The sequence below is a fragment of the Phragmites australis genome, chromosome 3 (assembly GCF_958298935.1).
Source record: "Phragmites australis chromosome 3, lpPhrAust1.1, whole genome shotgun sequence".
NCBI lineage: Eukaryota > Viridiplantae > Streptophyta > Magnoliopsida > Poales > Poaceae > Phragmites > Phragmites australis.
Window position 1 is genome coordinate 41,624,679 of NC_084923.1, and position 11,226 is coordinate 41,635,904.

General features: G+C 41.4%; 1 protein-coding gene across 1 annotated transcript; it reads right to left on the minus strand.

The window, feature by feature from the left end:
* Positions 1-1,546: 1,546 nt before the first annotated feature.
* On the minus strand, positions 1,547-10,526 carry LOC133913130 (outer envelope protein 64, chloroplastic-like). The gene is made up of 13 exons (XM_062356191.1): positions 10,114-10,526; positions 8,208-8,360; positions 7,904-8,028; positions 6,552-6,677; positions 6,237-6,419; positions 5,986-6,130; positions 5,351-5,510; positions 4,449-4,583; positions 3,267-3,467; positions 2,813-2,940; positions 2,642-2,693; positions 2,219-2,288; positions 1,547-2,014 (listed from the first exon to the last, which is right to left on the minus strand). Exons 1-13 carry the CDS (start codon positions 10,320-10,322, stop codon positions 1,932-1,934), a joined length of 1,770 nt encoding a protein of 589 aa, XP_062212175.1. The 5' UTR covers positions 10,323-10,526; the 3' UTR covers positions 1,547-1,931.
* Positions 10,527-11,226: the final 700 nt, after the last annotated feature.

Sequence of the window (11,226 nt, forward strand, 5' to 3'; positions counted from 1 at the left end):
TGGGAAGCTCGAACGGGCTTGAGCTTGACTCTTGACTCGTCTAAGCTAGATAAGCACACCAGCTCACGAAGAAAGTAAAAAATACTACCGGATGGTGAAGATTGGAGCAAATAATAGATGGTCAACTGCTGTCTGTTGGAGACATGCACATAGAGACACACAAAAGAACGAAACAAGCGCACACCTGTGCAAGAAGTAAAAAGATTGTCACTCGTCTGGTCCTGGCTGTGCTTGCGCGCTTGGAAATGGAAGAGGCAAGAGCCGATTGCTAGATGCGGTGGACGAGCAGCGGTGTAGGTCCTTTGTGGCCATGTCCAGCCATGTTACAGATCCAAGCATGATGGGATGAGCTGCGGCCAGCGGCCGGCAGCCTCACCCTGGCGGCGCTGTGAGGGCTTTGGTATGGTGACCTGCAGCGTTATTGAGGAGTTGTAGGGAGAGGACAGGGAAAATTGTGGAGGACCGAAGGGTAGCGTGGCTTGGATGCATTTTGCCCTTTGGCTGCAGCTGGTACGTGCGCATGGGAGATGGGACGGTGGGGGTTCTGGCTTCCTGCCTGGGCAGCTCACACTCCCGCTCCATGGTATCGATTTGGGCGGAGAAAAATCAATGGGGAGGAGGGCAGGTCGCACATGGCGGGCAACGAAATAAACGAGCCTCGACGAATAGCTCGAACTCGGCTCGTTGGAGCTCGCGAGCTTTCACAACAGGCTCGTGCACGGCTCCATTTCCAGTCGATCCGATCTTCGAATCGAGCTCGTGATGAGCCGGCACTGCCGTGTTTGTTAACCTCGCCCGTGTCGCCTCACCCCGTCCCAGTCAAACTAGCAGCTGTTCTCACTACCGGCAATAATTCATCCTAGGCCCCTGACTGGATAGGTGTAACAATTGGAGTAACTAGTGATATCCTAACAGCTGCTCGCGATGGTAAAACTGTGACCTTTGCTTCTCGTAGACCGCCATTGTCAAACCTCGAGGCATGACCACACGACATGGTGCTAGAACCAGCACGGAAATTATAGAATCTCATACACTGCACCTTCCGGGACAGGAGTACGTACAATGTCCAATTTCCTTAGCGTACTAGTTACTGCTAGAACAGCAAGCAGACTAACGAGCTAGGCTAGAACCATGCTCCTGTACACGACCCAAAACTGACCCAACGGCCTAAGCCTAACTCTAACAATCAACGTGTCACCCATTCATTGGAACAGGAATCAGCCTCGGGTTTACTGGCACGTCCATGCACAGGACGGGGTCTATTGTTAAGCAATCCGCGATAGATTAGGCACGCATCATCTGATGCAGACATCCGCTATACTGCTACAGTAAAGTTTCAGTGATAGCAACACCCAACCCACCAAAACCGATAGCAAGAAAAGGATGAAAGGTTCGGCTGATATATACTTGTTTAGCCGGCTAAGCAATTGGGCGTCAGCACATGGCGGCCTAACAGCCTCCACGAGTGACCTCACCAGAGGCACAACCATTTCAGGACGAACCCTGAGAGCTGCATCTCAGAATGGCAAAGATGGATGGATACAGGTAAGCATGGTAAAAGGTTTTGTTGAAAAAGTGTCTGAACAAATAATCGGCGAAACCGATATTATACATGGTGGGGGACCAAGGACAGCCGTAAAGCACATTTTGAAGACATTGTTTACTGTGATCAACTCCCAAAACTTGTGTTTATTTTGCTTTTCCAAAACTTAGGGGATGGGACGAGTAAATTGACTAAACTGACTACAGCTCCTTAAATCCGTTGCCACCAGCAGTGATGGTTTAGTACCTTGTGAGAGTATAAAGCAGATGCAGCAATATCTGTCAGTTGAGCTCTCATGGACTTCCATCCCACCCCCCGGACACGCAGAACTTGTGTGCACACGATCTGAGGTCACAGCTTCATGCAGAAACATCCAATGACTTTGTATTTACGGAAATAACTTCTTTAACCTATTAATGGCAACACTGGCCGTCTTGTTCATTGGCTCTAGAACAAGAGCATGGTTGAAATCTGCAAACAAGACATGACTATACACAATCAGATCCAGTTCATTGAATATCAAAACCAAGTAACTAACAGACATGAATTCCTCATCAGGCACGAGGAAAGAGAACACTGGCTAGTACTCATGACTCAGGAGTACTCTAGTTCATCGGATATCAACCAACAAACATGAGTTTCTTATATATTAATTATCAGGCATAAAAGACTAACCGTCAACAGCCTCCTTATAATAACCCAGCATCTCCCTTGCAGTGCCTCTCCGTAAATAAGCTTTCACAATCTAAAAAGGATAATTAGATTAACATTAGAACATATAGCAAATATCAAGTCGGTAATATCAGCAAATATCACATACTTAATAAAACATCAGCAAGATTCAGAAGCATTTACTGTTTAAAAATGAATAAAGAAATCTACTAGTGATAAAGCTAGCAAAAACTTCTTAGGATGTTTTTCCCCACAGCAGAGCTAACCCATAAGAAAGTTCGAATACAGATTGCAGGGAGAAAGGTTTGAAAATTCTGAATTTCTATCTTGTACTTCCATTCTAGTCTTGCCCAATGTGTACCATAAATACTAAATACATTAGAATACTGTCTATTGCATATCGTTCTGCAAAATTCAGGTCCTAACCTTTGGATCAAGATCGATGGCACTTGTGCAATCTGCCTCAGCCTGACGGTAGCTGAAAAGTCCAAAAAGGTGAACCATCAAGCTTCAAAAAAGTGTTGAAAAAACATTTCTTACATGCCAGATCATCAAAAGATATTGAAGAAACAAATGCTAGATAGGGGAAGATCATGCCTAGCTAGTTCTAGAAAGGCAGCAGCTCTGTTGCTGTAGTATGTGGCCACTTTTCCATTTAATTTGATTGCTTCAGTATAGAAATTTACCGCCTTTTGCCATTGTTTCTCCTTAAATGCAGCATTACCCTGTCAAGAAGCACACACTAGAATGAAAATCCAGTAAGAACAAAACAAAAAACGAAAAATGTAAACCCTAGTAATCATCCAAGATAAATTTGGCTTTTAGTCCAACACAGTGTTAATTCACCACACCTGCTTGAGCATAGTTACAGGTCATGAGAAACAAGTATGCCAAAACACCATATTGTCACAGTAGGATTATGCATCTCGTAAGTGAATTACCATCACTGTCAAGTCAAGGTAATCCTTATGCAGCATTACTAGAGGATTTGTGCAGAAATTAGAAAATTAAAAAGCTACAGCCTACAAGCCTATGCAATAAGGAAACTGACTTTCTCTTTAGCAGCTTCAGCTGCCTCTTCATTCATCGCCTGTTTACTTGAAACATTGGACTTTGCTAGGACCTCCACGTGCTCTTGGATGGTCGCATACATGGTCTGAGTGGTGTCCAATAAAAACCGATCACCACCGTGCCTAGCAATGAATGAAACTGAAATAGGACACTTATCATGTGTACCCACAGGAACAGAAACCTGAAAAGGTCATCAAAACTGCTGCATTAGTAAAGATCTAGAAAAAAGGCTTACTGGAAAAGTCGATGTAGCTAAAGCTAAGGATGACAGTGAAACTCCTCATCTTTATCCAAATTCATGCACTCCCAATTTCCAACATACACCCAAATATGGTAATAATATTTTTCATAACAAGTATGGCATGGGGGTACCTACTAAAAACACGAGGGCAAATTCAGGGCATCATCCATTCCGACACCCACTCCTATTCACATCTAGGTCCAAACCTAACACCTCAAAGTAGTTTGCTCACTTACAAAATAAGCAGTAAAATTTCACCTCTCCGTCACCCAAAGAATTTGAATAAAATAAAGCAATTAACTTTGATGTCTGGCATCTGTAAAGCCAAGGAAATGACTCTGCTACTGACCGTGTGCCCACGTAATAAATCCTATACATCCTTTCCCTATTTTTCATATGTCATCTTATTCTGTTTTTAGCCAAGTGGTAATCTGCTGCAGTTTGGAATAACTTTTGCAAAGCTACTATTTCACTTAAAATAGAGTTTTCCCTATAGTGATAGCATTTGTAGGAAGATCTCTAGAAACTCAATTATTCTGGCATCTCAATTGATGCTGTGTAAAAATCAACTGATCATCACTCTAGGACTCTTCTGGCTCACCAGTGCTTAACTACACACTTATGTCACTCTACAAGTTGTTATGGTTGCTAAAGGGTACACACATTTGGTGGAGTTTATATCCATAGCAGTAGTTGTTAGTCGTTCTTGTTCGAATTTAAGACTGAATGTGGAATAAATTTGCATAAAATGTTCAGCCCTATCCAAAATGGCAATAAGAGAAAGATAATTGCAAGTTCATAAAAAGAAAAAAAAAGAATAAGGTTCAACGGGTCATTGGAGGAAAAGAAAAAAACAGGTATACAGATTATGTGCCGGTAACTCCAATTTCCAATGAAAGATGGTCCATAGAAAGATTGTACCTGGCAACACCCTGACATACTAGCTAAAGATGAAAGGCATAATGTCAGGGAATTGTAGCTTTCAGATGAGAGTTCCTTAGCATTAAGCTTTGGGGGGCATCCCAGAGCAGTTGGAATGACCAAAATCCCATCATCCTGTGGATCAGCACAAAAATAAATTATTGGTACTACCCTACTAATAAATCAGACGATGACAGCACATTCAGTGGTATCTAAACATTTAAAACAAGAATACGAATCACAAAACACAAGCAGTACAGGTAAAAGTGCATGAGAAAGGAAGCAACGCTGCATTACACAGATCAACCAGGCAAAAATTTAAGAAGAACACTTTTCCAACAAAGAACAGTCAGTTATTGCAATTAGCATAAGCAGCATCTTTACAAAATTCTGTCCAAACAACTTTACTTCTCTACAATGTCTCTTTGAGTGGGCGTACAAGCTTGAATAATAAAACATGACACTTTCTAGATTCAACTCTAAACAGACAACAAAGAATGGAATTTGGTCTGACAACAGTACATATGCATGGGTATTGGGGACAAGCAACAGTATCCATACCTGAGAACATAGTGTTTTTTATCACCATCAAAAGTTAATTTAGGGAGGGGGGGGGGGGCATTATCACTTGCCACGGGTTGTCATTGTACACACGTGGAACATGAACACATGATACAAAAAATTCAAGTAAAGGACATATGTTACACCTATGAAAAACCAGGTTTGCTTTCCTATGATACTCCCCAAACAGCAGCCATGCCATGGTTTCCAATGAAATTTATTCAGAAAAACACCATTAACAAAATTTAATTAACATTTCCTGATTAATAATATTGTCAGCAAGCGCTACCACAAGCTCCCAACTAAGCAATAATTCAATCTGAAATTAGTTATTATAATACCTTAAGAAGTGCACTGAGTGCTGAGCGTGCTTCATTTCTCACATCTTGGCAGCTGTCAGTAACCGAATCACCATCGTCTGACAGATTACTGACTATGCGAGCATCCACAGAAGGCTTAACTGAGTTTATCCACTCCATATGCTGGTCTTTGAATTCATGCCTGGTTGGATGATGAAATAACATTATTACGTTGTATGATGCCAAATTGCTAGAGTAGGACAAAAGGAAGAACTAACTATTATGACTCAATACTGACAAATGATTCAAATATATGCAAGTCAAAAATTCTCAGATTACTCATCAATACAATCAAGTAATGAATGCATAGCAATTAGTGCCACAAAATTTCAAAACACCACCAAAACCAAACTAAGACCTAGCACACCACTTGGCAAAAGGGAAAATTAGCAATTATTATGGGGAAATAGAGCATTTGCAATCATGCAACATCAGAATTTCCAACTACACTATGTATGTAAAAAGTTCAACTTTATAGCAAAGTATAGAAGACCCGCAAAACCAGATTCAACATAAGTTAATAGACTACAGAAAACCACAAATCATAGTTCACATCCAACCATCAGTTCCTTATTTCTTTAGCAACAATAGCATGACCATGTTAGAAAGACACATACTTGTGAAGCAATCGCATAGCATTACAAAGTGCTAGCAACGAAGAAAACTTTGAATCACCGTTCTTGTGCCCATTTGAATAGTTCCTCAAGCTGGATATTCTTGAAGCCAAATAATTTTCGAGATTCACATGATTCAGGACTTGTCCTGAGAAAATAAACAAGAAAAGTGTTCAGCAAGAGGAAGTTAGCTGCCAGGAAAATTTCAAAAAACTTTGAAATAATGAAAGAAACTGCAAAGAGTAAAAACATACTTCCAAAGAGCTTCTCCACAGATTTTGTCACCACCTGAGTAAGCCTTCTAGCAGGTATCTTTGAAAGTCCAAAGCAATCATCTGCTATGTAAACGTGTCTAGGTTGGCGAATATCAGCATAAGGAAGTCTCAGAAGAAGATGTCCAACACGGCGCAACACACTTGGATCCCTTGCAAACCAGCCTGTAATAGAAGAAAGAAAATATCGGGACATGATGAGTTCAGAAGTTTGAATTCAGAGCACGGTTCTGACAGAGGTTGCACCACTCAAGACATAAATTCCACACTGAGGAGAACAATACTTTCAGCAAGTACCTATAGTGTCCAGACTAGGGGCAACAGGAATAACACCGACATTGGAAACCACAGCATGTGAAGGCCTGAATGCCAAGACCCCACAATAAGCACCTGGTATCCTTACTCCTCCAATAGAGTCAATACCTGCCGGACCACATTTTTGCTGTATTATTCTCTATTTACGCTCAATAAATGAAAGCACCATTGTAAGAAGCAAAGGCAGAAAGAATGTAGGATAAACAAACATGAAACATCACTTTAAAATGGTCCAGTAGGAATGTATCTTCATAAATTTATACTTCAACATGTCATACATTACTTACTCTGAAGTTCCCAATAATTACCACCAGAAAGGACATGGCTTAAACGACAGTGACAAATCCAGAAGTATATACAGCAAATCAAATATTCAAAATACAAAGAACTTAACAATAGATAACCAAGGTGACAAGAGGAAAATGGCAGTGACTCTGCAGGCACGCATTGTTTGTGATGGTTTATGACCAGATACTTCTAGACAAGTGGAGCAATCGGAGCACAGAAATACTCCTGAAAAGTCATTCATGAAAGTTAGCAGAGAAGATACTCGAGACCTTTTTGAGGAATAGACATTTGAGACCATCTTTAGGGAACAAACTTGAGGCCTCTCAAATGCTAATAAACTCCAACTAAAAGCTATTTTGACACAGGACTGAACCATAGCAAAAGAACATTTGCACCTATCAAGAGATATATAATGGCTCCAACCCTCACCAAAACACTTGAAAAGAAATTTCACTATAGCATTACCTTTTCTTATATTCCACTTTACAAATGATCAGTAGGTTTTAAGCCCTCTTTCAAACAAATAGGGAGGGCAGAGTGTACTAGAAACACCATAATTCCAATGAAGGGAAAACATTAGGGGGAAAGATGAAATATATTATGCAAGCATTTATCAAGCTTCAAGCATGCATTGTTTATTTCACTTGCATGCAAAATGATACTCTTTTTCTTTCTTTCTTGGGGGTTATAGATGGTTCAGTTTGGTACCCATTGCTCACAACATGAAAACGGATTAAGAAGGCTTCAGTCAATAATAATAAGCTTCCTATGTTGCTCCAATAACAAAGCATGTTGCATTTATCAAGCTTTAAGCATGCGTTGTTTATTTCACTTGCATGCAAAATGATACTCTTTTTCTTTCTTTCTTGGGGGTTATAGATGGTTCAGTTTGGTACCCATTGCTCACAACATGAAAACGGATTAAGAAAGGCTTCAGTCAATAATAATAAGCTTCCTATGTTGCTCCAATAACAAAGCATGTTGCATGCACAAGCTGTCCAGAAACTTCCTTATCTATTTACAGATGCATAAAAAAAATTGCTCACCCAGGGCAAAATCTACCATGCCACCAGCAACTGCAACAGCCGATCCACTTGAGCATCCTCCTGGTACTTGACCCGGAGCAGCAGGATTTGTTGGTGTATCAAAATGCTTATGCTCGCCATGGATGCTGAAGAAATAATGTGCGTCAAGTCAAAACACACAACAGACAAACGAGAGCTAGAAAAGAAATCCTTGTAAATGTAAAGAGCATACTGTCATTATAGTATGTACGCAAAAATGAGAAGCAGCAACAGACAAGGTGAGTTCAGGTTTAAGAAACCATATGCCCGAGAAAAAATGTCTTACCTGTATGCCATCTCATCGATAACAGTTTTCCCAACACAAGTAGCACCACCATCTACGAGAGCTGAAACCACTGGAGATGTTTGTGTCGCTGCATCGTGTGTCCTTGCCCATTCTAGGCTGCCAAAACTTGTAATATAACCACTGACATGCAATCTGCAAATCATCAAGTGCAGATATTTGTGCTCAAGGGAAATAATACAACATGAAAAACCAAATAGATGTAATGATCTGCCGGTTTTTAGTTCTAGAAATCATGACATTAGTTATTGCATGCAAAAATCAGAAATAATCAATCTGGTCTCTGGATTAGGTGAGCATTTAATATCAAATTTCTTTGTCATGATGTGTGTACAACAATTAGCATACAATTACAAATCAAAATGTAAAACAAATCAGCAGTCCCCTAAAAAATAATAGATAATGTCACGATTTCAAGATCAAGCACGAGAACTTTTTTGTCCCAAAAGAGAACTAAGAAAGCCACGAGAACATTTTTGGGCAGTAGTGGGGCAAAACTGAAGAATAAAAGCGGCTCAACAGAACTCAGAAAACCAATGGAAGTATGCATTTCCATAAGCAAATTATATTTTAGTGCATAAAAGACATGTTACATTGACATATATTAGACATCTATTTAGAAATAAATGTTAGGCAAGGCTGTAAAGGACAAAGTATCTATTTGCAAAATTGTGCACACCCAAACGTGTGCTGGAAGTGCAACAGGGAATAGTATCCCTAGTTTCCTACGAGAAATAGATATTGCCCACCAGACAGTTCCTAGGATAATAATAACGGTTCAGATACTAGGTTCGCTGAGGGGAAAAAAGGGTGTGATTCACTACACGGCCAAAAGCCTAAAAGTAGTATGAGGAACAACTAACTATATATTTATATCCAAGGTCCAGTGTGGAATATCTTATTCCAAACAAATGAACAATGGCTTCATGCATATATATAGCATCACATAGCTACAATGCCCAGCAGCATTTATACACCATACAGCTGTGAAAGCCATCAGATGGCTGGAATGCAAAATATCATGTCGAAACCAATAGAGTACTATCTCAAGTCATCATTGAACACAGCATGCAGGAAACTAGAGCCCTTCCCTAGTCCCCTTGGGGAAAAAAAGGGCTTACCTAAATTTTTCATTGTACTACAGACATTTGTGAACTTCCATCAAATTGATCCGAAAGGTATGGTATGGCATGCAACCAAATCCATGTAAAGCTAAAGGGATAAATTTCACAACAAAGGGGTTACTAGCTCATTATGATGCATTTATTTGTAAATGGGGTGATTTTGGGAACATGTTTGGACAATGCCCTTACAATAGGTGAGGCCGTGAGGCAGCCTCAACATGCATCAAAATGCACTGCATTGCCTCATGTTATAAATTCACATCACCACAATCTGTGCCGTACTAATGCACCGCAAATGCATCACACTATAAGAGTTCAGGTAAATCCCATCATTAGGTAAGCTCTATTCTAGTCATGTACCCTTGCAAGCCCCTTTTTTCTATCAGGCAACTGATGCATGAAGCTGTCTGGTGTGAGGCAATTTACCATCGATTGCAAGAACATATCCACTTTTGAAAGGCAAAACATGCTAACCACCACACAATCATGTTATGTTGCAATGAATACGAGCAAAAGCATGCTATATTTTGGCATGAAGCACATCAAATGTGCCATGTCGAGTGAATTTCCACCGCAATAGCTCAGTGATACCAGCAAAAACTTCCACATCGCACAACATCAGACGTGATAGTGATACCATGCTACTTTGATCCGAGCAATCGAATTACCGATCATGCAGCTCTACCAAGCTTCCCAACTATTCAAATTCGATCCTAAAACACAGAATCAGCCAAGCACGAGGGTTGGGGGCCGCGAGAGCTTACGCGTCCGCGATGGCGAAGCAGAGGCCGGTGAGCGGGTGGGGCGCCTGTGGCGGCGGCGGCTGCGGTGGCGGGAGGAGCTCGAGGCGGGCGATGAAGGCTCCGTGGTCGGGGCGCGCGGGTCGCCGCAGCCGCCGTGCCGCCAGGAGGACGCCGGCGATGCCGAGGCCGAGCAGCACCCAGAGGTTGGCGACGGCGCCCGAGGACGCCATGTCCTCGCGGGCGAAGGGGCGGTGAATTAGCGGGCTAGGGTTTTAGCGCGTCGCGCGGGGGGGTTTTGAGGCGAGCGCGCGGGGGCGGAGGAGGAAGAGAGACGGCGAGGGGTGGAAGAGGAGGCGTGAGACGGCTGCGTCCCTGGATTGGATAAACACCGCCGCCGTTTGGCTTCGCAAACCTAAATACTCCATTGCGGCACAGAAAAATATACTAAGGGCCCGTTTAGAAAATAAATTCATAATTTACCACTTGAATCACCAAATCAGTGGGTTGAAAGAAATGTTTCATGGTGAAACGATTCTATGAATCGCCTCAGAATCCCGAAACGGTTTGGATGACGTTTCGCCCGTTTCAATGCAGTAGCGATATCAACTTCCCCATATACTTGACCGATATTATGTGAAATTGCCGTCGGCCCACTCGACGGCCGCACGCGCACGCCAATAGTCAGCTCTGGACCAAGTATACAACTAAAAAAGTAAAAAACTTCTCCAATAGTACATATGATTTTTTTTAGATATAATGTGTATAGGAATCCACGTGGTAATCCCTAGATCCATGCATAAGTTCCAAAAGTTGCAAATTGAAAGTTTGCATTTCGTTTCAAACGTTTCAAAATTCTGATCTGAAGTTGAAATTCAACTTCAAGATGGAGGCTTTGATATTATTTTTTTAGAAAAATTGCTAGCTGAAAGCTCTGGTTTTGGTTTGAAGCTACTTTTTTTTATTTGAAAGTCGAACGAAAGGTTACTTATGTTTGGCTTTAAAGTTTTTTATTTCAATTTGCTCGAAAGAGGATGGAGGAAAGTCCTTTATGTTTCAAGCGCTCGCTTGGGTGTGCATGGCGGATGGAATACACATGGAAATTCCTAAATACATGTGTAAGTTCTTAAATTTTGC